Source organism: Sus scrofa, chromosome 1 (assembly GCF_054392235.1).
Source record: "Sus scrofa isolate SSC_HxYL_T2T_F1_AM1 chromosome 1, Sscrofa_HxYL_maternal_Yorkshire_Landrace_v2.0, whole genome shotgun sequence".
In the NCBI taxonomy this organism is placed as follows: Eukaryota; Metazoa; Chordata; class Mammalia; order Artiodactyla; family Suidae; genus Sus; species Sus scrofa.
This window is the reverse complement of record NC_139383.1, coordinates 138421850-138449370: the sequence shown is the minus strand read 5'-3', so window position 1 is coordinate 138449370 and position 27521 is coordinate 138421850. Positions and strand designations below refer to the sequence as shown.

Below are 27521 nucleotides of genomic sequence, written 5' to 3'. Positions count from 1 at the left end.
AAAGGAATCAGATAAATTTGCTTAATTTTTTTTTTCTTTTTAGGGCCGCACCTACAGCTTATGGAAGTTCCCGGGCTAGGGGTTGAATCAGAACTGCAGCAGCTGCCGGCCTACGCCACAGCCCTGGCAATGCCAGACCCAAGCCACATGTGGGACCTACGCCGCAGTTTGTGGCAATGCTGGATCTTTAACCTCCTAAGGGAGACCAGGGATCAAACCCCCAACCTCATGAATACTAGTCAGATTCTTAACCCCCTGAGCCACAACAAGAATTCCTGCTGAAATATTTTTTAAAAATTGTTAACTGAAATTTTATTTGACCCTTCTCGAGCATTCATCTGGAGATGCAGAGGAAAATGCACTTACTATTCCTGCCAATTATAACAACTCTCTTTTAACTAGTAAAAGTGACAGGGATAAAGTAGGCACAGGTGGTTGCAGAAGTCCCAATAGGGGATCATAGATAAAGAGGGTAACCTGGGGGATGTTGGGAGACCACTGTATGTTCAAGAAAGCCATCAGAATAAGGCAGGCTTGCTTAACTAGTAGAGGTGCAAGAACTGCCTCAGGTCTTTGGGTTGGGGATGGGATGAGGCCTGCATTCAGATTCAGACCAAGGGCAAGAGTTTGAAGACCGCCCTTCAGCTGATTCGAATACACACCTTACCAGATACTAAGGAGGAGCTACTACTCTGGAAAGGAAGAGATGGGCTTTTCCAACCCCCACGCCCCTTGGTTAATAAAACTGTGGCCCACAGGATCCTCAGGCAGATCCTGCCTGCTTGCATCTCTAACAAGCGTCCTATCCTAATAAATCTGTTTCTTACCTATCACTATCTCTCGCTGAATTCCTTCTGCGTGGAGGCATAAAGAACCTGAACCTTAGTGAGTCCAGACATAGGATGAGTAACTCGAATTTAAAACTGTGGGTTTAAGTCCCAGTCTGGCTTTAGGTTGGGTTCGAGTTCTGGCACATGGGTTCAAGTCCCAATCTGTGTTCTGGCTAGGTTCAGGCCTTTAGTGTTGTCAGTTTCAAAAGCACCACACACACATACTCATTTCTAATCCTCAAACTCATAAAGAAAAATATTGCATCACCCAGACTTTGAATAATAACAGAACTTTGAAGAGGCTTGATTTGGTTACAAAAGCCAGTGGGGGCTCAGGTGTCATAGGCTGGGCATGCTCTATGACATGTCATCATATAACACAGCTGAGCATGAAAAACAGAAAACGAGACGCCTGTAGAGCAGGCAGAGCATGGGGTCGACAGTCCCTTCTGAGACTCAATCCTGCACATCAGAAAGTCAAACAAACTATACAAATGGGTAATACACACGAAAAACAAAGGCAAGTCAGCCCTAGAAAACTTTTGAAGGTCTAATCCTGAGCCACAAGGTTGAACTTGATTCCTCCTGGGAAGAAAGGCAGAGCCCTCTTCCTCACAATTACCTTAATGAGGCTCCATCCAACACTGCAAGCCACTCCCAACTCAAGTGACAAACAACCACTGCTGAACATGGCAGGGAGTACAGAGAGGAACAGGACAGTGGTCACTTCATTTCTCTGGGTCATAGGGCAAAGTACAGTGTTTCTCAAAGCATGAGCCCCTTATAACCACTATGGAAAACAGTATGGAGGTACCTCAGAAAACTACATATAGAACTACCACATGATCCAACAATTCCACTCCTGGGCATATATCCAGACAAAACTTTCATTCAAAAAGATACATGCATCCCTATGTTCACTGCAGCCAAGACATGGAAACAACCTAAGTGTCCATTGACAGATGAATGGATTAAGAACATGTGGTACATATACACAATGGAGTATCACTCAGCCATAAAAAAGAACAAAATAATGCCATTTGCAGCAATATGGATGGAACTAGAGCTACTTGTACTACTAAATGAAGTCAGAAAGAGAAAGACAAATACCATATGATACCACTTGTATATGGAATCTAATACATGGCACAAATGAACCTATCTACAGAAAAGAAACAAACTCAAAGACATGGAGAACAGACTTGTGGCTGCCAAGAGGAAGGGGGAGTGAATGGGATGGACTGAGAGTTTGGCGTTAGTTGACGCAAACTATTGCATTTGGAGTGGATAACCAATAAGATTCTGCTGTACAGCACAGGGAACTATATCCAATCACTTATGACGGAACATGATAGAAGATAATATGAGAAAAAGAATGTATAGATGTATAACTGGATCACTTTGCTGTAGAGCAGAAATAGAACACTAAATAAACTAAAATAAATTTTTTTAAAAAAAGCATCAGCCCTTGAGTAGCTGCACCAGAATCACTTGGACTTATTAAAAATGTACATCTGGGAGTTCCATGGTGGCTTTAGCAGGCAAGGGATCCAGCATTGTCACTGCTGTGGCTCAAGCTGCTGCTGTGGCATGGGTTCAGTCCCTGGGCTGGGAAACTTTGGTATGCTGAGGGAGCAGCCAAAAAAAAAAAAAAAAATGAGCACATTCCTGAGCCCTGCTCCCAGAGATTCTGTTGCAATGATTCTGTGGTGGTGCCCTGAAATCTGCATTTTTTTAATTTTAATTTTGTAATTACATGAGACATTTACCTAGTTCCAAAGCTAAAACTAAGAGAAGTCCATCCTTGTCTAGTCCACCCTGGTCTCTTCCTTCTGCCATAGGTAACCCCTTAATCATTTTTATTTTTTCATTGGTTCTTTGGAAAATATAATTTAAAATGATTATGTACACATACATACTGATACACACACACACATCCTTACCTTTTTTGTAGGCTCAGAATATATATTAAAGTTTGAGAACCAGGTACTAGAATCAGATGTAATTTGCTGAATATGTCACCTTGGAAAAACTATGTAACTTCTCAGGTTCTTCCTCTACAAAATGGAATTATTATTTCATAACTGCTTAATACAGATTAAAACCCAATAATGGAAGCCATTACTACTAATTAATTAAGCAAATATTTAGTAAGTATCCATTATGAGTCAGGAACTGTTCTAAGCAATGCACATAAAGCTACAAAGAAAACAAAGTTACTGCTCTGAAAGAATTTATATTCTAATATGGAGAGGGATAATAATAACATACAGCATTGGGGGCAATCCATAAGATAAGGCTGAGTAAAAGAGTAGCACAATGGTGGATGAGGCAGTCTCTTTGATATAGAATAGTTAGGGAAGGTCTTATGTGACATTTCAACAGAGACCAGAATGAACGAAGGAATGAGCCATATAATATCTAGGACAAGCGAGTACCAGGCAGAGGAGACAGCAAGTGCAAAGACCCTGACCTAGTTACGTGCTTTGTGTGCTCATGGAACAAGGAAGACCTTGTGACTGGTACCAGAAAGAAGCAAGGGGTAAGACCATAGGAGATACAGTCAGGGAAGTAACCAGAGGCCTGAACATGATGGGCACTGCCAGTCATGGTAAGGACTCTGGAACTTATTCTAGTTGTGACATGAAGCTACTAGAGGGTTTTGAGCAGAGGAGAGATGTGTCTAGATTGAGTTTTCAAAGGATCACTCTACCTCTCTGTGGATAAAATACTGCAAATGGCACAATGGCAAACCCAGGGTCATCGGTCAGAACACTACTACAGTAATCACATGACAGAGAACAGTGCCTTCATCAACAATGGTAACAGCAGAGATAGAGAGAAGTGATGGGCTTATAGGTTTTTATTTGTTTGTTTTTTGGCTGTGCCTTCAGCATTCAGAAGTTCCCAGACCAGGGATTCAAGCCACAACAATGACAATGCCAGGCCCTTAACCTGCTGAGCCACTAGGAAACTTGGAGATTGAAGAATTTTTCAGGAGGTGGCGCAGACAAGATTTGTTGATGTACTGGATGTGGTGTATAAGAGAGTAACAGAAGAATAATTCCAAGGAGCAAAATAGAAATACCATTTGCGAAGATGTGGGATACAGGAGGACAGGCATGTTTTGACATCAACAACTGTGCTGGCCCATGCTACCAGATATCCAAATGAAGATGCTGAAGGGGTAGCCCAAAACCTACCACAGCATCCTGGTAGGCAATGGGCATTTCTCCTGTAGACTGGAGATCAAGACCAAAAGCTATCTACAATTTCAAAACTGTGTTTTCAGAAAGCACAAGTACAGGGAATCTTTACTGTGACAAAGTGGAGTTGGTGAGACTGAAGCATGTGTCCTACTAGTCTCACAGGGTATCAAAGTCAAGGATTCTGACAAGCTAAGTAAAGTGTGGTAAGCTGCTGCATCCATCCTCTTTATTTTTTTTCTATTTATTTATTTTTTTTATTTTTTTATTTTTTTTTATTTTTTTGTCTTTTTGCCATTTCTTGGACCGCTCCTGCAGCATATGGAAGTTCCCAAGCTAGGGGTCTAACTGGAGCTATAGCTGCCAGCCTACGCCTAGGCCAGAGCCACAGCAACGCCAGATCCAAGCCGCGTCTGCAACCTACACCACAGCTCATGGCAATGCCGGACTGTTAACACACTGAGCAAGGGCAGGGATCGAACCAGCAACTTCATGGTTCCTAGCTGGATTCATTAACCACTGCCCCACGACGGGAACTCCTTATTTATTTTTTTGACTGAACCTGCAACATGCAGAAGTTCTCCAGCCAGGAATCAAACCCATGCCACAGCAGCGACCCAAGCCACTGCAGTGACAATAGTGGATCCTTAATCCACTGAGCCACATGGCACTCCCTGCATCCATCTTTTTTACATCCTAGTCTGAATAGAATATCCCACCCTCCATCTTCCCATATTAGGCAGCATATGTCTCTAGAATCATTTATCTTGTAATCTGTTCATATTTGTCTGCCACTGTGTGTCTTGGAAGCACTGGCACTGTTTCTTATTCATCCTTGTCTTCCAGTCCCTAGCATAGAGACTGGTCCATGCAGGTACTTAACACATACTTGACGATGAGACAGGAGAATGAGCTTCTTTGTGCTGAGTGTCAGGTCTTTAATTTTTTCAATTTCTTTTTTTCTCTTCTATTTATTTTTAACTTTTACTGAGAGCATTTAATAACTGAAAATGAGATGGGTTTTTTATTGTTTTGTTTGTGTTTTTGTCTTTTTAGGGCGGCAGCCGCTTCATGTGGAAGTTCCCAGGCTAGGGGTCAAATCAGAGTTGCAGCTGTTGGCCTATGCCACAGCCACAGCCAACACCAGATCAGAGCTGCATCTGCAACTTTCACCCTAGTTCATGGCAATGCCATTTCCCTGACCCACTGAGCAAGGCCAGGAATCAAATCCACGCCCTCATGGATACTAGTCAAGTTTGTTACTGCTGAGCCACAATAGGAACTCTGAGGTTTTCTTGAAAAAACTGGAGGAAGCAGGATTCTCTCCTAACCCAAACAGCTAGGACAGTTTGCTGTAGAGGTGTGACTTTCAAGAGGCCCAGGGCTAAACAGTAAGGTCCTACTGTATAGTATAGAGAACCTGATAAACCATAATGGAAAAGAATATGAAAAAGAATGTGTGTGTGTGTATGCATAACTGAATTACTTTGCTGTACAGCAGAAATTATCACAACATCGTAAATCAAATATATTCAATAAAATAAATTAAAAAAAAAAAAGAGGCCCAGGGCTGCTAAAGGCAAGAGGGCACATATTAGCAAAATGTGGTAAAAGCACCTTACTGAAGAGGATATGAGAACTCTGACTGGGTGGCACTGCCTATAGATAATGAATAGGATGCGGCTACCACCAAGATTCCACCAGACCCATCCACAGGTACCTAGCTTAGCATAAGATTTAAGGATTCTGAGCCACCTTTTTATGGCCCTTGATTTCTAGGATCTATCTATACATTAACAGGAAAGATGGAAGTTCCTTCTCTTTGGTCTTCGGTTATCAGACACAAACACTCATAGATAGGAGCATAAAGTTCATAGTCAAGAGTCAAGGTTTATTTCAGAAATCAATTGAAATTCTGGAGCATTGCAAGTGAAAAGATGCTGACCCTGCTTTCTGCACTGGCCAATTCCAAGAGGATCATGCAAGCTTTTGTGGGTTAGATTTCATGACATCCTGGAACCCACAAGGGTTGGATAACCTGGGCACTTTGACACTAAAGCAATCAACCACTTGGTTAGATTAAGAGTGGAGAGTAGTAAGTTAGCTACAGGAATGTAAACTAAGCGATGAGTGATCACTAGGGGAAAAAGGCATACGTGTTAACTTATTCAATGCAAAAAACCGCCACTAAAACCAAAAAAAAACCACAAAACAATGTTGTCTTTCACCTGGAAAACACAAAAATCCGGACAAGTTCAAGCCCATGGCAGGCGGAGAACTTCCCACTGCTTTGTCCTCCCCAATTAAAGACTTCTTAGGGATCGAAATGAGCCAAAGCTGAGTACAATCAATAAGGAAACCTCCACCTCCAACCCTATACCGAGAGCAAGAGCATGTGAACGTCCCTAAAATACGTGGATCCCCGGCGACCACCCAAATAGCTCCACGACCCTCGTCAACAGTGCTTTGCCCTCCCCCTAACCCAGGCCCCTCTCGGACGGCGTCAGACCGGAGTCCACACAGCCAGTCGCCCGTCCACTTCCCTAGCCTCGTGAAAGGTCCGGCGCTGACCCCTTGGCTCACCCCAGGCAGCCAGACAGTCAATTTGCAGAGGCAGTTTTTCTAGGATCGGAACCGGCTCGAAGGCGTCGTGCATGGCGGCGAGCGAAATCGCCTCCGCGGTCTCACCCGCACTGTTCGGGGTCGGAACGAGGCCAAGAGAAGAGACAGGACCCCTGTTACTGGCCCGTAGACAACAGAGCCATCATCAACACCGGACTTCCTGTAGAGTGAAGCCCTCCCCTTCCGCAGTTGAAGCCCCGCCCCTTCCTCCCCGGCTTCCGGTGCAAACTCGAGGAATGCCCTGGTATCTGCGTCCTTTTTCACTCAGGAACAAGCTTCTCCATTGTGGAGCCTGAGTTAGCCATGGACTTAACGAGGAGGAAAGAGGATCTTAATATTAGAAATGTATAAGGCAGCATACTATGGTGAAAAATTCAGGCTTTGGTTATCAGACCTAGATGGGAGATCTGCCATTTAGGAAATTAGCTAAGTAGCTGTAATGTTTAAGAAACTTAATCTCCATGGGAGTTCCCTTCTTGGCTCAGCGATGAATGAATCCAACTAGGATCCATGAGGATGCAGGTTCCAGCCCTGGACTGGCTCAGTAGGTTAAGGATCTGGCCTTGTGGTGAGCTGGGCTGTAGGTTGCAAATGCTACTGAGATCTGGCATTGCTGTGGCTGTGGGATAGGCTGGCAGCTACAGCGCCAATTCAACCCCTAGCTGGTAACTTTCATATGCTCCAACTGCAGCCCTTAAAAAAAAAAAAAGAAAGAAAGAAACTTAATCTCCAGAAACCTTAGTTTTCTTTTCTGCAAAATGATGGTAGTTTGCATACCTCCTAGCCTTTTGAGCGATTAGCAATGCCTGACACTCTAAGCACCCAGTAATTGGTAGTTTTAATATTACCTTATAAGCCCAAATAGTTTAAGTACTTTACCCATATATTTTAAAGATTGTTCTAAAAGTGTGGTCCCTAGACCAGCAGCATCAGCTTCAACTGCGAACTTGTTAGAAAGGCAGTCTCATTCTCAAAAACTGGAGTAGGGGCGAGGAGGCGGTGTCCAGCAGCCTATTATTTAATAAGTACCCAAGGTGAATCCATGAAGGTTAAAGTTTGAGAACAAATGCAAGAATGATCTGTCATCTGGCAGTTTACCCACAAAAAAACAGCTATGTCATAAACGTAAGCATTTGGCTTAAAGCAAAATATAAAAGAAAAAGAGTGAGTCCATGATAGGAGCTGTAAAAACAAAAAAACCCAAAACAAAAACACCCTTGGTCACTTTATTTTTATACAGTGTCAGTTTCTTCATATGAAAATTAGGAATATTGTCCCATCTTTACCAAATGCTGTTTCGGATAATCAAATATTTTCAGGTAGTAAACATAAAAACTGTTAAAACTTTGTGTTGTGGCTGGTTTTCACTATAGAAACTGAACATCTTGAAAACTTAGAATTACCAGCTGCTGTGCTAGAAAGCCTAATACTTTGCTGTGCTGGAAGTTCCAGATCCAAGGACCAAGACCAAAATAGCAATGTAAACTTTAAAGTAACAGGTCAATATGATGCTATAAATTCTTTCTGAACCAATTCTAAGAACTGATGCACTGTAGCCAATCCTAGTAACACAAGAAGCCATAAAAGAAAGCAGAATTATCAGGTCCCAGACTATAGAATTTGTACTATACACTCCTGCTTAACACAATAGGTTTTTATTTTTGTTTACCTAGTCTCAAGTCAACATCTAGCCAGCCTAAAAATTGACCAACTATCTTGATGCATTATGACTATTACTCACTTGCTAAGTTTCACCGTGGGAAAAGAAAAGCAATTGGCAGTAATACCAACCTTCTACTAGTGGGTCAACCTGAGACTAGAGTCAGTTCTTCGTATTGTTCTTTAGATATACTGCCTAGATGATTTTTGTTGTTGTTGCTGTTAATCACCATACCAAACAGTTATAGAGAAATGTTACATAAATGTTAACACTTTCACTATAGTATGAGTTAGTGAAGATTGTGGTTGTGTGGTCACCGGTTTGAACAGAAAATAAGACAACTATGAAAACCATGGAAGGGGAGTTCCCATCGTGACTCAGGAGTTAACAAATCTGACTAGCAGGTTCAATCCCTGGCTTCACTCAGTGGGTCAAGGATCCAGCATTGCTGTGAGCTATGGTATAGGTTGCAGACGCAGCTCGGATCTTGTGTTGCTGTGGCTGTGGTGTAGGCCAGTGGCTAGAGCCGCAATTGGATCCCTAGCCTGGGAACTTCCATATGCCATGGGTTTGGCCCCAAAAAGCAAATAAATAAATAAATGAATAAAATAAAAACCATGGAAGGGAAATTCTACAAGAGAGTTTGGGAGAAAGAAGGGTCTTTAGGAAAAAAAGTGAGAAAATCTATCAATTTTGTTAAAATTTTTTTAATATTAAAAAGTGGTATGAACTTTCTATGCAGAACAAAAATCTTGGGAAGGCAAAACTGGACAAAACCATTCAAACAAATATAGTGCTTCAAATGAATCCCATCACCTTGTGATGTTTCTTATAAACAACCGCTGAACCAACACCAATACAAGAACAGTTGATCCTAAACAATGAGCAGCAGTCCAGGGCCTCCACACTATTTCATGCAGAAAAAATTGTTTAAGCCAGAAGGACCTGTTTCTTTTATATTAGCTCCCGCTTCTGAAGCACTGTAATCCCTTTAGCAGGGTGCTCACTCACATGCACTTAAGATGGACTGCCTCTCTGCATCTAGTGCAACACCCAGTGAAAGGCATGAAAGCAAACAAAGCACTGCCTAGAACTCCCGCAATGCCGTCCTTGGAGGCTTACAAAACAGTAGTTAAAAGTTCTGGAGTGTGCACCACATTGCCAGCAATGGGATGTGTCACAATAGCAGATGTCAAAAGAGTTAAGCTAATATTTCTCTCTAAAGTACATCTGAAATAGAAAAATCTTCAATATACACCATTTGTAAACAAAATTGCACTTGATTTCGCTTTTCAAATGATCTTAATTATACTGTAACAGTCTCTCTCTTTTTTTTTTTTTTTTTTGTTCTTTTAATCATTGATAGAACCGTGGCTCCTTAACACAAAAGGATTCTTTTTTTTTCTCAAAACTACGCCTGCAAGATTTAACCTTGGCTTCCCAGGAAATGCAAAAATAATTAACAATTTTCCCCATCACCTATTTAACTCCCTAAATAAATAAAAATTACAGGCAGTTGCTCCTGGATATTACATATTATGGCATTGATGTCGTAGTTCTTTAGGAGATGTTAAACTTTTTAGTGTGACAGATTAAACAATTTAAACATTATAGGAGGTTCAGGAACAACATATATAAAAGTTGCATAAACATCCACGTCAGGGTAAGGAAGAGAAAGGGGCATCAATGCTGCAAATAAAAAACTTGTAAGTTTTTCTCATCCTATGAACTTGTTTTCAATAGAATGCTCTCCTTGTTGCAAGACCTTTCGCCAGCTCCAATGCACAAAGATCAAGGAACAGATCAGGATGTCATTGCCTCCTTTAATCCCACGGAGCAGTGCAGAGACTGACACAGAAGCTGATCTCTTCCCAGTCACTAGCCATCTTCAACTGCGAATCTTCCCATTCCTACTCCATTTTGGACCTTTCGAAGTGCGTGATCATTCGTTCCTGGGGGGGCAGGGGTCGGGGGAAGAAGGTTTATTCTATGTGTATTAATTCAAATGGTCTACATTCCAAATATCTTTTACAAAGATGATCTCACACATTTTCTGTAAGTACTTAAGTTCATTAAATATTTACAGCAATGGTTCTTAACCATCTATGAAGATTCTGAAACACAAAGATGTCCAGGCCCTACGCAAGATTTAAATGAATGGAAATTTCTAGGCTACTGGATATCAAACTGCAAATAGTTTGATTACTAACCTCATCTGAATCCAGAAGGGCTGGAAGTGCTCTGCAGAGACAAAAACAAACTGAATGATGTAAAATATAGCCATAAATGGTTCATAAAGGACAAGAAAATAATGAGTGCATTTAAAGTTTTTATAATTATCTAAGATTTGCATTCCATTTCAGAAAAAGAAAAAGCAAATACAAAAAAATAAGACTCATACTTACTAGAACTATATGGACTTTAATAGGACCAATGTTTAATTAAAATTAAAGGCATGGAGGAGTTTCCGTTGTGGCTCAGCAGAAACAAATCCGTTGAGGTTGCTGGTTCGATCCCTGGCCTTGCTCAGTGGGTTAAGGATTCGGCATTGCCATGAGCTGTGGTGTAGGTCAGAGGCGGCTTGGATTCAGCATTGCAGTGCCTCTGGTGTAAGCCAGCGGCTATAGCTCTGATTCGACCCCTAGCCTGGACCTCCATATGCCATGGGAGCAGTCCTAAAGATACAAAAAAAAAAAAAAAACCCTACAGGAGTGGGAAGGAACTTGGAAATTTCAAAAGGATTATCTGATTTTAGGAAGATCTATAGCTAAATTTTTCAGAGCAGAAATGTCATCTAAATGAATAAGATATATTACTTTTACTTGTATATCAGTCCTAGTCTTTAATTATTTTTTAATGTCTTTTTAATATTTTTAAAATTATTTCAAGGAATTTAATCTTTGACTTCTAGAGTTAACTACAAGCATTCCTATTAGTATGTTCTTCCGTTCATTCATTTAAAATAATAAGAGTAACACTGACTTTGAAAAAGGCTATGGTCATTAAGGTAATGATTCAAATACTTACACATCTGTCACAGATGAAGGAACATTCTCTTCTACCCACTTTAAATCATCTTCCTGCTGAGAATATATTAATGCCAGAAGTTACTAAAATGCACCAAAAAATACATCTCAAGTAAGGATTTAAAGAGGTCACAATTTAATCTTTTGTCATTCTGAAGGAGTATAATCATGAAACGGGACTGCTAACAGAGAAGTCAAATAATGTAATTAAAAAACCATATAACCAAAATATAAAATATCTCACATCCTTAAAGGCTTTCTTCTCAAGAGTCTATTACCTAGAGTTCTGCTTCATGTAAGCTCTGCTCCTTAAAACTGAGATAAATTATAAAACCCTTTTAAAGGCATAGTGAATGCATAGTTCTTAAGAGAAAAAAAAGGCTGACTGAAAAAAATCTTGATCTTTACTACAAAGAAGATCACGTTAGGTTATTAATGGGGCTATGATTTCATTGATGAAAACCATTAAAAAGAATCATGAGACTGGTCTAGAACCTTTTCAGGACATAATAGTAAACCATCTAGTTAAAGATACTAGGTCCTAGACAGAATCTCTTGCTGTGTCTTATTTTTTAAACTGTTATGTAAATACATTAAGAGTTTTATAAAGTAAGCCTAATTCAGCATAGGTGAAAAAAATCATGAAGGCCTGTACATAACTGCTGAGCTCCACCAAGGGCTAGAGGACAGAGGAAAAAGAAAAGTCACACTTACTGCTTTGTTTACTTTACTATTTCCATTTGGTTCTTGTTTGGTACTTCTCATTTTCATTCCTTCTACAGAAGACAAAAAAAAATAGATTGGTTAACTCCATCAGGAGACCAGCAAAAATGTATTCAAAGATTTATTGACACTAAATTTATACTAAAGATAGCTTTCTCCATCTTTATATCTGTGCTGAGAAGTTCAAAGTTAGGTTTTCAGCTCATCTCCAGCAAGTAAACTGGATATTTATTTATTTACTTATTTAGCTGCACCCTTGGCATATGGAGGTTCCTGGGCCAGGGACGGAATCCTTGCCTCAGCTCTGATCTACACCACAGCTGCTGCAATATCAGATCCTTAACCCACCATGCTGGGCCAGGAACTGAACCAGTGTCACCAGAATGACGCCAGATTTTTAACCCACTGTACTACAGTGGGAACTCCTAAGCTAGATATATAATGTACCATTATTTATCGAACTTACCATGGTTTCAACTAAAGATCCATACCCTTACTTTCACTTCCCACTAATTTAACCACATACCAAACTGAAGAACAACATGTTATAAAACGATAAACAATGTACTTTATATCAAAGTCTCTTGGAGCTCCTGTCGTGGCACAGGGGAAACGAATCCGACTAGGAACGATGAGGTTGCGGGTTCAATCCCTGGCCTTGCTCAGTGGGTTAAGGATCCGGCATTGCCGTGAGCTGTGGTGTAGATCGAAGATATGGCTCGGATCTGTTGTTGCTATGGCTCTGGCATGGGCCGGCGGCTACAGCTCCGATTCGACCCCTAGCCTGGGAACCTCCATATGCCGCAGGTGCAGCCCTAAAAGGCAAAAAAAAAAAAAAAAAGTCTCTTGATTTTGATAATCTAAATGTTATACTTCATTTCTAAAAACCAGAAAAGAACAGAGCACAAATAAAAGCTGAATTTTATCATTACCAAAGCTTTCTTTCAGCATTGGTTCTTTTTGTTCATCCTCCTCCTCTTCCTCAGACAATGGTGAAAAGGCAAACCTAACAGAACAAAGGTAAAACAGAAAGAAAAAAATCAGAAAACTAAAAAAACTACTCCACTATCTGGATTTAACAGGACAAATTATGAAACCTCAACTATAGCCATTCAAAAATCAGTTCAATGAATAATAACATAATTCTTCCCCATCATAAAGCTCTTGATTGCCTACACTGGCAAGAGAAGCAAGACAGTATGATATTTACGAGTGCAGGCTCAGCCACAGACTACTTGTGATTTTAGACAAGTTGCTTATTTCCTCTGTGCCCCAGGTTCCTCATCTGTAGATGGGGATAATAATAGAACATTACTCATAAAGGTGTTGTGTAAAAAGCAGGTACGTTAATTCAAGTAGAGTGCTCAGAATGACAATAATCATTCAATAAATGTTCGTTTATAAGCATATGTATCACACAGGGGTAAGCAAATTCTCATGTAATTCAAAATTTCAGCCTTCAAATTGGTAGTTATAAGATGGAGAGCTTGGTCTTGTGTGCCCGAAGTAATTGAAGATCGCCATTTCCAAGTGGGGAGCTGAGAAGATGAGGGAGGGCCCAATCTGGTATATTTCAGTTTTCTTTCCTTCACAATTTGCAAGAGATTCAGCAAAACAGCTGGAGGAGAGGTAATTCTCAGAATGCTTTGGCTTTGAACTCATACTGCTGCCTATTTTTTTCCATTTTACTGCTGCCTATTATTTTCATTCTACCTTGTTTTAAAATCTCCCTTACCTGATAAGAAAAACTCTTAATAGGGAATACCTAAAACCTTTTAAAAGGTAATTAACAAAAATTACAGTAAATATAAAAGTCAATGTGATGCTTGAGATGCACTTATTTTAAAGTCAGAATAAGATAAAGAGGCCCACTCTCATTTCCTCTATTCAATATTATACAGGAAGGCCTAGCAAACACAAGAGTCAGAAAGAGACAAGAAGATTACTAATTGGAGATAATAACCAATCTAATGAGAAAATCTAGAAATTATTAGAACAAGATAACTTAGGAGGGCTGATGGATATGATAAACAAAAACAAAAGTATTCCTACCTTAAGTGGAAAAGCCTTAACTATTTTTTTAAAAGAGGTTGCATCCATAAGAGCCACAAAATTTTCAAAACACACTTAAAGTTACAGAACTGAAGCACTGAAAGGACTGAAAAATGGAGAGATATCACACTCAAAGATAAGGTTATCAAAAAGATATATAATTTCCCTCATTAATCCATTAAACTCAATTAAAATCCAATCAAAATCTGATAAGGGTTTCCTAAAATTAAACAAGCCAATTTTTTTTTTTTTTTTAAAGAGCAAAGACTCAGAGTTCCCGTCATGGCACAGCAGAAATGAATCCAACCAGGAACCATGAGGTTGCGAGTTCGATCCCTGGCCTTGCTCAGTGGGTTAAGGATCCAGCGTTGCCATGAGCTGTGGTATACGTCACAGACACAGCTTGCATCTGATGTTGCTGTGGCTGTGGTGCAGGCTGGCAGCTATAGCTCTTATTTGAACCCTAGCCTGGGAACCTCCATATATAGTGCATGCAGCCAGCATGTGCGGCCCTAAAAAGCAAGAAATAAATACATAAAAACAAAATTTGCAAATACATATATCTTTTAACCCAGCAATCCCAAGTCCACTGGCTAATATGTACTGAGCATCTGGTATTGTGCCACTGTGTACTGAAAATTTAACCTTATATACCCAAGGAGAGGTCTGGCCTTTGTTCTCAAATACTGGGAGGTAATCTCTGCCCCTGGCATGTCCTGTCTGATGGGGAGTATCTTTGGTCACCCACTTGGGCTTTGGCCACAAGACAGTCTAAGAGCATGACTTGTGATGAGGTCTCTATGGCATCACTTCCGATCTCCAGAGGAATTAGCAACTGAAGCAACTGGAGACTGAAGGTCAGCCACACAGGCAGTAGGTGATCCAGCCCCAATAAAAATCTCTGGACACCAAAGGCTCGGGTGAGTTTCCCTGGTACACTGCAACCTGGAAGATGAAACACTGTAACTCCACAGGGAGCAGACAACTTGACATGCTGCATTTGGACCTCTGCTGAGCTCTGCACTGTAAGTCTCTTTCCTTGGTTTTTTTTTCCCCCCTGTAGGACTGCATCTGCAGCACATGGAGGTTCCCAGGCTAGGGGTCGAATTGGAGCTGCCACAGCAACGCCAGCTTCCAGCCGTGTCTGCAACCTGCACCACAGCTCATGGCAACTCCATATCCTTAACCTGCTGAGTGAGGCCAGGGATCGAACCTGTGTCCTCATGGATGCTAGTCAGATTTGTTTCCACTGAGCCATGACAGGAACTCCTCCTCTTGGCTGACTTTAATTTTTAACCTTTTTCTGTAATAAGCCCTAGATATGAACATAACCGTGATCAGTGGGTTCTATGAGTTCTTCTGGTGAATTATCAAATCTCAGCTAGACTTGCAACTGGGGGTCAGAGGTAAGAACAGTCTTATGGGGACCATTCCCTCAGATTTTGCAGGGTGGCTAACTCCATGTAGCCAGGAATAGTTCTTTGCCCCCATGGAACTTACATCTGGTTTGGGGGGTGGGGGCTGGGGAGAGAAGGGAGATAGTAAATATTAAATATATAGATTTTAGATGATAATAAGCACAATGAGAAAAAAATGGGGCATGGAAGTATTGGAGTGTGTAAGAATAAATGCATGTAGCTTAGCCAGGACTCCATGGGGCCTTCCCAAAACAGATCCTCCAGGTCCTCTGCCTGTCTTTCCTACAAAGAAAAACTTTAGCCTCCAAGACCTTCCCAGAATTCCAAAGAATAAATTTAACCAGAAAAATGAGAGTAGTCAAGGGAGTTCCTGCTGTGGCTCAGTGGTAACGAACCCAACTAGAATCCATAAGGATGCAGGGTGCAATCCCTGGCCTCGCTCAGTAGGTTAAGGAACTGCCATTGCTGTGAGCTGTGGTGTAGGCTGCAGACTCGGCTCCGATCTGGCATTGCTGTGGCTATGGTGTAGACTGGCAGCAGTAGCTCTAATTCCATCCCTAGTCTGGGAACTTCCATATGCTGCCAGGTACAGCCCTTAAAAAGAGAGAGAGAGAATAGTCAAGCAAGACAAAATATGTTCAGCAATTAAACAAAGTCAAGGACCTTTAGTTCCCCTTCAAGAGCTATAGATAATATTCTGAGCCATGTCCTTTGAGCTGTTTTGCAGAGCCTGAAATCCCCAGCAGATAGAAGTTAACTGTATGCTGCCACAAACATAGACCCCAAATGGTTTGGAATCAGAGGGCTAACAGTGTTGACTCCAGATTACCTCACCACCAACCAATCAGAAGAATGTCCAGGAGCTGATCATGAACCCTAGACCACCCCATGTGACTCTGTCTTTTAAAATCTTTCTGAAAACCAAGAGTAATTAAGAAGTTTTTGTTTTCAGTTTGCTTTTTTCCTTTCTTTCTTTCTTGGGTGCCCCACTGTATATGGAGTTTCTGGGCCAGGGATCAGATCCAAGCTACAGCTGCAACCTACACCACAGCTGCATTAATGCCAGATGCTCTAATCCACTGTGCTAGGTGGGGATCGAACCTGCACCCTGGCACTGCAGAGACACCACAGATGGCACTACACCACTTAAGGAACTCCAAGTTCAGGTTTTTTTAAGCAAGCCTGGACTCCTTGCTTGGAGCCCTGCAATAACCACTATGCTTTCCTTCACTGCTGGGAGCCGTTCATGAAAGTCTGCCTTCTGATATGGTCAAGGAGACTGATGACCCCAGACTGCATGGCAAGTCTGGGAAAGCGACAGTCCTGCTGCTTCTTCTCTGTTCAGTCATACTGCCAATGCAAACTTTGGGAGCTGGGGAATTACAGCTTAATAAAAGATTCCAAGAAAAAGACCCAGGAGAGGGTAAACGTCAGGGATTAGTGCTTTCTCAGAAGCTGCAAGAAATCCCTAAAGTCCCTACAATTCCCCCTTTCTCTATCCCCCTTTCCACTTTGGGGACTGCCCCTTTCTAAGAAAGTCCCCAATAGAATGCTTTCTGATTACCAGTGCTACTGTGAGAACAATATGTTTAGGTTTGACAATAGGCCAAGACATGGGCCATTTAACCCCTATGTGTGAAGTTGTTTTCCCTACCAGGGAATAGTTGATAAATACAGTAGGCACTGGGCATTGACACGAGGAAAGCTGGTACAGTTTATACCTAGCAACTAAAAACAAGTTAGGAAAATATGGGGCTGCTGCAAAAGGCCAGCCAATTGTGAACTGATATGTCAGGTCTATTAGCTCTACCCCAAAGAGTGGAGATGTCACGGCCTCTATTTCTATTGTGATCTGCCCTTTTGATCTAACCACAAAGACTAAAAAGATCTTCTTTAGAAACCTTTGATACTATATAACTTTGCTAATGAAAAATAGAGCTAAACAAAGAGATTTCTATAGTTAACAAGCCTTCTCTTTCTGTTCCATAAGAATTAGGTCATAGTTATAAGTATATTAAATACTGAGAAGTCAAGTGGAAAGAACAAGAAAAAAAACCATTGTGAATATCCCCTTGATATGCAAATCATGAGGATATAGTTGGTGGATTGGAAAGTTAAAAAATATCACCAGATGTATGACGCATGCTAAGAAGAAATAAAAATTGTATATAAGCTTGGTCGATTCAATCAATAAACGAGCAGCCCCACACAAACGCTGGGTCTGTGTCCATTCCTTCGCCGACGCTGCCCCTCCTTCAGGAGGCCCTGGACCCGCTGGAGCGGGACTCTGGCACTTCACCACAATCCAGTGCCAGTAGACTGGCCTTATTGTACATGGGCAAATGGACCCAAGTTTGGTTCAGTAACATGTGCAAGGATATTTAATATATTCTTGTAGCTTATTCCTATTTTTTTGGCCCACCCACAGCATGCAGAAGTTTCCAGGCCAGGGACAGAACCTGAGCCACAGCAATGACAATGCTGAATCCTTAACCACTAGATCATTACGGATCTCCACTTATTCCTATTTTTAATACCCCTAAGTATAAGAGTTAACAGAGTAGGCCTTAAGAAGGGCCTACATAAAAGGATGCCCCATGGCTGATGTCCAGGAACTTGGCACTTGATCTGGTCCCTAAATGATTAAGGGTATATCACTGTGCCTAGACTGAATATGCAATTTATAATAAAATTTGCTTTGCTTCTGGGGATCTGGAATTTTACCGTATATTAGGTAGAGTGTGTTTATGCGACCAGCCCCCCCATAATAACCTGAGTGCTAAGTCTCTGGCTTCCCTGAGTATTTTTTGCTGCTGGGAAAAGAAGCATACTTGATGTACTTCCTTAGAGGAGGAAAAGAACATTCAGAAAACAAGGAAGTTCCTGTCATGGCTCAATGGTTAATGAACCTGACTAGTAACCATGAGGTTGCAGGTTCGATCCTTGGCCTTGATCAGTGAGTTAAGGATCCAGCGTTGCCATAGCTTTGGTGTAGGTCGCAGATATGGCTCGGATCCCATATTGCTGTGTCTGTGGCATAGGCCAGCAGCTGCAGCTCCAATTCTACCCCTAGCCAGGGAACCTTCATATGCCATGGGTATGGCCCTAGAAAAACAAAAGACAAAAAGAAAACACAGATTTTTCCATACTCTACCTGTGTCCTTTCTCCTTGCTAATCTCACCATTTTACTGTAATAAACCTTGGATCTAAGTACTTACTCACAACTATATGCTGAGTCCCATGAGTCTTTTTTTTTTTAGGGCCACAGGTGCAGCATATGGAAGTTCCCAGGCTAGGGGTCAAATCAGAGCTGTAGCTGCCAGCCTGCACCACAGTTCATGGCAATGCCAGATCCTCAACCTACTGAGCAGAGCTAGGGATTGAACCCACATCCTCATGGATACTAGTCAGGTTCGTTTCTGCTGAGCCACAATGAGAACTCCCACGAATCCTTTTAAACATATTGGTGGTCTTGGGGACTCTGAAACACTTGAGCTGGAAATAGTCCAAATACCCATAAATAGGGAAGCAAGTTAATTAACTTTATTACAGCTGTGCCATGTAATATACTGTCATCCATGAAAATAGATGAGTTTAATTTAAGCCAGTTGTCTTGGAAAGTATTTCCACAATGCACTGTTGAGTGAGTAAAAGAAGATTCCATATTTGAACAAGGAATAAAATGTGGAACAGCCTAATCAGATTAGGCTATTGACATGGGAATTACAGGCAGTGAGCACAATGTTTTAGAAGAAAAGGAGAAAGGAAAAGGGGAGGTAAAGCAAAACAATTTTTAAAAGACTGAAGAAAGGTGAGTTCCCATCATGGCATAGTGGGTTAAGGATCCATATGAAGCAACTCAGGTCACTTTGGAGGCATGGGTTCAATCCCTGGCCTGGGAACTTCCCATATGCTGTGGGTGCAGCCATTAAAAAAAAAAAAAAAAAAGATTGAAGAAAGGAAAAAATTTTATGTACAGATATACTAGCAAGTAAGCAGAAGATGAACAGCTTGATGTAGAGGGAGGGGGCAGAAAAGGCTGGGAAACAGCTGCCAGAGGTGACGGAGCAGTGGGCCCCGCCTGGTGCGTGGGAAGACGAAGGTAGCAGATTTCAGTCTGACCCAGATTACCACCAATGGGGCAGTTGGCTGAGCCCATGGTCCCTGTGCTGCCTCATTAAAGGAGGGGGTAGAGCCACAGGCTTTGGGCAGCATCTGAAGAGCCATAGGGCTCCCACTTTTATTCCCACCCTAAGAGTTCTAGGAGCCAGCCTGCCCTTCAAGGAGTCACTGTGCACTTTCATCCTAGAATCCTGTCACACTGCAGTTGTTTCCTTTCTTCTTTCCTCCACTTGGGTCTTAGGAATGCCTCAACTTCAAAGACCCCAGAGTCTAAGGGCAGCTATTTTCCTTGAGCTGTTGTGAGATGGCTCCAGGAAAGCCTAATGGCAATGTTGGAAGGCTTCCTTTTGTGAGTTTTGTGGGGAAGGAAAGAGGATATAGATTATATAGAAAGAGGAGATATATATATATGTGTGTGCCTATAATATGACACTGGAATAAATCTATGAGAAGTCTATCTACAAAAAATAAATATATTGATCAATGTAAAGAAGGGTCACCAAACCCTTAGTTATAGCATCTCATCCTTTCCTTTCTTGGTGTAGTTGCATAATATAAGCCCTTAACTGTCTAAATGCACAAGAAGAGAGGGGAAAAAAAGGGAAACAAAGGCATGGCTAGTCACAAAATAAACACAGCCAATTCCTAAATAACTGAGATTTTCCTATAGGAACAAAGCAAACAAAGCAAATTCACAGTCAGTCACTTAAGTTTTCATTTTACCCTCTCTATTGTAACAAAGTAAGCTGAGCTTCTAACTACAGAAATTGTTCTTTCCTTTTGGATGCTAGTTAGGTGAGACTTTCATTACAACTGTCACATAACTATCCACCTCCCTTATTTACCCATAAAAATACTTACATTAACAGAAGATGTCAGAACTGAAAGGGACCTCACATCAATAGGTATCAATTCCCCCATATATGAAGATGAAAGAAAGGCCCAGAGAGGTGAAAACAGGCAGCATGCCAAAAATCAATTTAATAGGAGAGCTGAGACATGAACCCAACTCTCCTGATTTCAGGCCCAATGAGTATTATTTCCATTGTATGACATACCCCTGACACTGTCACAACACTAAATTGATGACATGGCTATTCAATGGTTAACAACATGAATAAAAAGTATCAAAAACCTCTGGTTGTTTGCAGATGGTCGCCACAGAACCATGATGACAAAGAGGATCATAGAGAATAGCAACCGCCAGATGGCATCGTCTACCCACAGCTCCCGCCAATCCTACCAAAAGGGGGAAAAAAATACTTTTATGCATTATCTTACCCCTTAAAGCCTCTGAAATAGAACGAAAACTATTTAGTCATTCAATTTATATTTACTAAGGGCTTGCTATGTGCTAATAAGCACTGTGCCAAGTGCTTGGGATAGAAAGTAAATGAACCTAATTTCTTTCCTTGTACTGTTCACTACTGTGAAAGAAAAGGTACTGAGTAGAGCACTTGTCAATGCTTCATTAGAGCTCTGAAAACCTTTAGGGAAGGGTTTTTATAACTTGGCAAGAGAAAGTAACATCAGGTTATTTTTTGTAATTTTCATTTATTTAGTTTTACCAAAATAGAGCCTAAGATGCCTCCAAAGAAGTGCTAATGGCCACAGTCTTTGTGCTCAGATCTTAAGGACATGGCTTTTACTCAGACTGGCATTATTCACACATACTTAATGTTTAGGACTCTTGATTGAGAATTTTTAGTTAAGGCAAGACTGGGTTATGACAGACCATGGTTATCACTTATAAAATTCTCTCGAGCTACTAGTATAGTTAGACCCTCTCTCCCCCAAACAAAACACAACAAACCTACCATACCAAGCACCACAGTAATGCAGAATACTCAGAAGAGATGCATTCTAATCCTCAAATCTAATTTTTTATAAGGTGCAAACCTTACTATCATCATCATCATCATCATTGTGTATAACAAACTGTATACTCTTCATAAATCCATGTGTTTGTAACTCACCGACTGACAAGTCACTATCCTGAACTTCATGGTGGTCCAGATGATAAACACGATAGATGCTAAGAGGAATTAAAAAACCAGATCAGCGTAAATGTTGCTTTACATCCCCAATTACATTCTCCAATTCTGGTTAAGTGGAATCACACACATCCCTAACCCCCAAACATCACATTCACTTTTCTGGTTTTTAACATATTTATTCAATACAGATTTACTTAACTACTGTACTTAAATAATAGTTTTGTTTACTATCTGATTACTTCAGTAACCCTGAGAATTGGAAAAGAAGATACTGGAAATAAGACTTTTCCCAGCATTATCAATAACAGACTTTTTCCCTTCCTTTATCCTTAGCACAGTAATGCTAATTTTTCTTTAGCTGGTCAGATGGAAAAAAAGGTTGATAAAATGACTATAAGACAAACACAATTTGTTGGTTCTAATCACAGGCTAGACCTCACTATTCCTGGTACAAGGGCCAAAAGGCCGGAAATAAGCCTACTCTGGCTATGTTCTACCTAATGCCTATATTTTACGCATGCTTAGTGACATACGTAAAAGGAATATAATGGTGGAGTTCCCGTTGTCACTCAGAGGAAATGAATCTGAGTACTATCCATGAGGATGCAGGTTTGACCCCTGGCCTCGCTCACTAAGTTGGGGATCCAGCATTGCGGTGAGCTCTGGTGTATACTGCAGATGAAGCTCAGATCCCTCGTTGCTGTAGCTGTGCTGTAGGCTGGCAGCTGTAGGAACTTCCATATGCCACAGGTGCGGGCCTAAAAAGCACACACAGAGAAATAAAGAAATATAATGGGAATGTAATCTGACCTAAAATTCTATAGCTATTTAATAAAACCAAATAAGCAAGTATTAAAGTCTTCTAAAAGGAATCCAAATGGTATATGGCACTCAAGCTAACTTGCCTCAAGAAAAAGAATGGAGACAGGATAGCAATATACTAAGAGCTGAAATTATACGCAATTAATTTTCAGTTAATATACTTAAAATAAGTGGTTCTCAATCTTTTCTGAACCACAAATGCCTTTGGAGAATGACAAAAGTTAAAGATCCCTTCCCTAAGTGAAATCCACAAATCTTTTCTACGTAATTTTAGAGAACCCACCCATGACCTCTTAGATTAAAAATCTCTGTTCTACATGGATCACATTTAAATATGAGGAAGAAAGTCCCCAGCTTACCTGCCACCGCCAAGATAAGCGTGTTGGTGAAATGTCGGTATAAAGAGAGTTTTACAATGTTCCTCCGAAGTTTTAATAGCTTCATTGTTTGAGTCAGACTAATAAATATGTGTTTGAAGGTCAAGGAAATCAACAGTCAGGAAAAAACAAAAGCTAGTAAATTAACCCTCACGTTACTAGGAGGATCTGGGGTCATAATGACAGAGCTATGGATCCCATAGGCCTTACAGCTCTCTTATTCTCAATCTCACAAACTCCCCAAGGTTAATAAGAAAGTCTGCATTTTCAATGAGATACTGAAGATGACAGAACCAGGATAACATGAGAACAGAAAAAAAATAAGGGAGTCCCGTCGTGGCTGCTCAGCAGAAAGGAATCTGACTAGTATCCATGAGGACACAGATTCGATCCTTGGCCTCGCTCAGTGGGTTAAGGATCCAGCGTTGCCATGAGCTGTGGTGTAGGCTGCAGACTCGGCTCAGATCCCCAGTTGCTGTGGCTGTGGTATAAGCCGGCAGCTGCAGTTCCGATTCGACCCCTAGCCTGGGAAACTCCATATGCCTCGGATGCAGCCCTAAAAAGACAAAAAAAGAAAGAAAATAAGAAAAAAGAAAAGAGGAAAATGTTAAATAGAGAAATAAAGAAGCATTTTTCTAAAAAACAAAAATGAAATAAAGACAGACAAATAGAAGAAAATGAAATGAAAATGAATAAGAGGCAAGGGAATATGACTTAGCATTACCTTCCCTCTTCCTTTAAGGTAAGCAGCTCTGTTCTCACAGTCCCAGCTAACTGAGGCTCAGGTCATAAATACACTCATGCCTACAACCTTCCAGAGTTCTACATTCAAACTACTTGTGCCATATGAATAAAACGGCCATCAGTTGCCTAATCAATGCTGAATTATAAAAGGACAGTACAATTAGAATTCACTGATGATTCTAGGCAGTTAGGCTCTAAAAGCAACGACTCCATTTTCAGAACATTATTCCCAAGTAGAAGCTGCCACAGAAGACAAGAAGGGAACTGATGACTACCAAAGAGGATATCTACTCTCATGTCCAACTTCCAGAATGAGCAAACACGAAAATGAGTGACTTGGAACTTGGTCCATGCTTTGACAGAGACTGAGCTGCTACCTAATCATTGGTTTATCTTACTTAGGGGTCCAGTCCCACCTCCCTCTCTCCACTCCTCCCAATTTATAGAGGGTCACAAAACACATCTGAAAAATAAGTGATCTAGAACAGCTTGGCCATTTGAACCAAGACTTCAATTTCAAAGATTTTGATATATGACAACCTACTCAAATTCACAGAATTGTAGTTGTGTTTACATTCAGCTTTTACAATCATCACAAGTCTATCGAGACAATAATATTGCACAGGAGCAGGGCAGGAGCAGAGCAGCCAGTGATTCAAAGTGGGGTGCATCAAATACCCCCATATCAAAACATATTAAAAAAGAAAATCCCAAAAAATAAAAATCCAAAAACTCAAATCTTTACTCCTATGGGCCAAGCCCCTAATAAACAATATTTAATTTTAAGAAGTGGGAGAAAAAAACTACTTAAATAGAAATTCATCTGTTATATGTTGGTTGACTTGGCCTGTAAATGAATCAATATTTATTTCAAAGAGTTGAAGCCTTCAGACAATCTCAAGTCAGGTTTTGAACAAGGATACAAAACATTTACCCTGTAAAGGTTTAAATCTACTAAAACCTACACAGAATTTTAAGAGCATCAAACAAACTTAAGTAGTTCCCAAAACAGAGTTTAAGAACCAAAATCTTTTCATAGTTTTCAAAGTATTTAATAATCCCCCAAAAGTGAAAGAAATGGCAGGAGCAGAGCATGCCAGTGATTCTAAGTAGGGTGCACAAATAAGTCCAAAGTAAAGTGAAATGTTCATTGAAAAAAAGAAAAGCCAGGAGCTTTTATCCTGTGCTCAGATCACAATCACCAATTTCTGATGCAATTTTAACAATTAAAAATAAACAAAGGAATGCTTACCTGAGGCCCCAGGGTGTTAGACTGAAAATACCCTAATCCAGACTAAAGGGTAATCAACAAAACTGGTTAAAAAAAAAAAAAAAAAAAAAAAAAAACCTTGGCAGAAAGATCAATGAAAACCCATCTCCAAAGGGAGAAAACGGACCGCCATCAAACAAGCCAATGAGAAGGATATCCACCAGCACAGGGCAGTGTCTAGGAAAGCCAAGGGGATAAAGGCCAAGGAAGCAAGATCAGTCTGGGCCTGCAGACAAAGAAAAAGAGGTGGTGAAAAAAGAGATGTCTAGAAAGGAACAGAAAAGAAATCGGCAAATGATTCTGCATTTTTAATCATCTGGAGTGCTTTTGCATTTGAACTGAAAGAAAACAAGAAAGAGTAACATTTGGTGCCCTCGTCATTCTTCTCTTCTGACAAACCATCATGTAGAATATACAGCTGTACACATTTCACACAAATTGTTGATTATGATCTCAATACAATGAAACATGCTGCTAACTAACAAGGGACAACCACCAGAGTTCCTAGCATGCTAAGGTCCATATTAAGAAGCAACCACACCAAAACTGACATGGTGCTATAAGCTCCCCATCCCATCCTACTATTTCTAATTATTTTGATTTTAGCTCTATGTTTAAAAAGGCCCTCCGCATAATTAAAATCACCTCATCATTAATATACTAAGAATTACTGATTTCTAATATTGTACTACAATATATTTTTACAAAAAAGAGCTCACCTCAAAATAAGATGTAAGGCAAATACCTTATCTGTCCCCCAAACTGTGCTGCCTGCTTTCACAAATTTAAGATGCTATTTAAACAACCCTAATTACCCAATCGCCAGGGCGTTATTGAAAGGATATCCATAAAATAATACAGGCATCAATTGCTGAGAGGGCCAGGTTTACTATCAAAGCCAAGGGATAAGAAAAATGCTACAGCAGAAGAAGAAAATGAAATTGGCAGAGGATTAAAGTTGCTAAAAGTCTAAGGAAATTACATACAGAGAACAGTGTGGTTTGAAAACCAAATCTGTATCCATAAAGTATTTCACCTAAGGGATGATTTGTTGCAAAATTTATTGAGCCCAGTTTGAGAGAAAAGTCAAGTATATAGCATTTACCACCTTGAATCTAACAAGTTATTACAGAGAGTAATTTTTAAATAAATAGGAAAATAAATAGAATGACCTAAGGGGGTTCACTTCTTCACATTAATCCAGCTCTAATATAAATTTCTCCATCACTTACATCTCAGTGCTTTGGTTTCCTTTCCTGGCAAAAGGCATAATTATGTAATTCTCAAGAATTATGTGCCATTTTAAGAAAGCCTTTGAAATTTAAGTGCTGGTTAAGCAAAGAGCACTGTCACTTTAAAACAAAAATCCGATTAACCACTGTGTGCATGATTACAATGTTTGACACTTACACAAGAAGGGAGCCCACTGCTCCACCGCTGCTCCCCACCGAGGAACTAGTAAATAAGTAGTAATCTGAGTACTACAAGTGGGAAAGCATTCCCTGTCACATATTAAATTTAAAAGTTCTGATAGATTAAAAAGAAAAAAAATGAAATGGAGATCAATTTTGAAAACCAGAGCCAAAAGGTGCTTTAGAGGAATGATAAAGAAGTCCACATTTCCAATTCACCTTCTCAAGACAAAAACAATACATCTGAAATGACTACAAAAACTCAGATAAGCAATACTGACCCCAGTAACTCTGAGGACCCCTTCCATGCCGGAGAACAAAAGATAAAGGGCTCCTGCTACCACAACCTTGTGGAGGGTAACACCAAGGCGAGGCCTAAAGAGGAAGCAAAGACATAATTGAGTGCAAATGCAACTTAGCCTGAGACAGGCTAAGTAACAGAAACTCTATTTTGGCCTAATATAGGCCAAAAACTTAACAGAGGTAAGCCAGACATACTCGATTCACCTAAGGAAGAAAAACTCAAACAAACATATAGTCTTAAATCAAGACAGTGAATACCAGAACTTTAGACTTTGTCCTTGTTTGCTATATTTCTTTTTTTTTTTTTTTTTTTTTGCTAGCACCCACAGCATGCAAAGCTCCCAGGCCAGGGATCAAATGTGAGCCACAGCAGTGACAACACCAAATCCTTAACCACTAGGCCACCAAAGAACTCTACTTTTTGCTAAAACTTTTTATTATAGACAATTTTGAAACATTCACCTGCATAAAGGACCCCTATAAACCCATCATCCAGTCCCAATGGTCATCAACCAATAGCTAATTCTGCCCCACGCACACTTCCTCCACTTGCCACCCTCCCATATTATCCTGAAGCAAATCCTCAACATCTTACTTTTGATTGATATGTATTTCTGTATGCTTTTAAACAAGTACGGATTTTGAAAAAAACAACTACAATATCCTCATCAAATCTAAAAAGTTTAACAATTCTTTAATATATTGAAACTCAATAGATAAACTGAATGTTATCAAGTTAAAAAACCAACAAATATGAAAAGTGTATCTTCTGTTTCAAGGTAGAAAAATCTCAGATCCCTGATATTCAAAATACCACTGAATCAGAATCTACATTTTAACAAGATCCCCAGGTGATTCATTAGTGTGTTAGAGACATGCATGGCCTTAAATCACATCTACCTAAGCCTTTGCAATATCTGTTCTTTTATTTTGTTA

General features: G+C 40.3%; 2 protein-coding genes and 1 long non-coding RNA gene across 20 annotated transcripts in view; 1 reads left to right on the top strand and 2 right to left on the bottom strand.

Moving 5' to 3' along the window:
- VPS39 (VPS39 subunit of HOPS complex) overlaps positions 1-6827 on the bottom strand; it is a 54398-nt gene extending 47571 nt beyond the window's left edge. For all 11 annotated transcript variants that reach the window (XR_014813454.1, XR_014813456.1, XR_014813455.1 and 8 more), the window contains exon 1: positions 6620-6827. Coding sequence is in view for 4 of the 11 variants with exons in the window: in XM_013993126.3 (XP_013848580.2) it covers positions 6620-6692 (73 nt within the window). In the remaining 7 variants the exon portion in view is untranslated. The remainder of the gene's footprint in view (positions 1-6619) is intronic.
- On the top strand, positions 26-6790 carry LOC146406394 (uncharacterized). The gene is made up of 2 exons (XR_014814483.1): positions 26-2415; positions 4668-6790. It is a non-coding gene; the product is annotated as an uncharacterized LOC146406394 (long non-coding RNA).
- A 2182-nt stretch (positions 6828-9009) lies between the features above and the next one.
- TMEM87A (transmembrane protein 87A) overlaps positions 9010-27521 on the bottom strand; it is a 43717-nt gene continuing 25205 nt past the window's right edge. For 4 of the 8 annotated variants that reach the window (XM_084974216.1, XM_084974221.1, XM_001929220.6 and 1 more), the window contains exons 11-20: positions 26564-26657; positions 25028-25096; positions 22839-22947; positions 21637-21695; positions 20796-20899; positions 13000-13073; positions 12059-12120; positions 11346-11401; positions 10529-10559; positions 9010-10270 (exon numbers count right to left, since the gene is read on the bottom strand). In XM_084974216.1, coding sequence (XP_084830342.1) covers positions 10229-10270; positions 10529-10559; positions 11346-11401; positions 12059-12120; positions 13000-13073; positions 20796-20899; positions 21637-21695; positions 22839-22947; positions 25028-25096; positions 26564-26657 — 700 coding nt within the window. In that variant the 3' untranslated portion in view covers positions 9010-10228. Of the gene's footprint in view, positions 10271-10528; positions 10560-11345; positions 11402-12058; positions 12121-12999; positions 14556-19464; positions 20900-21636; positions 21696-22838; positions 22948-25027; positions 25097-25715; positions 25788-26563; positions 26658-27521 lie in introns of all 8 variants that reach the window. The other 4 variants (XR_014814268.1, XR_014814272.1, XM_005659710.4 and 1 more) reach the window with 2 other exon arrangements.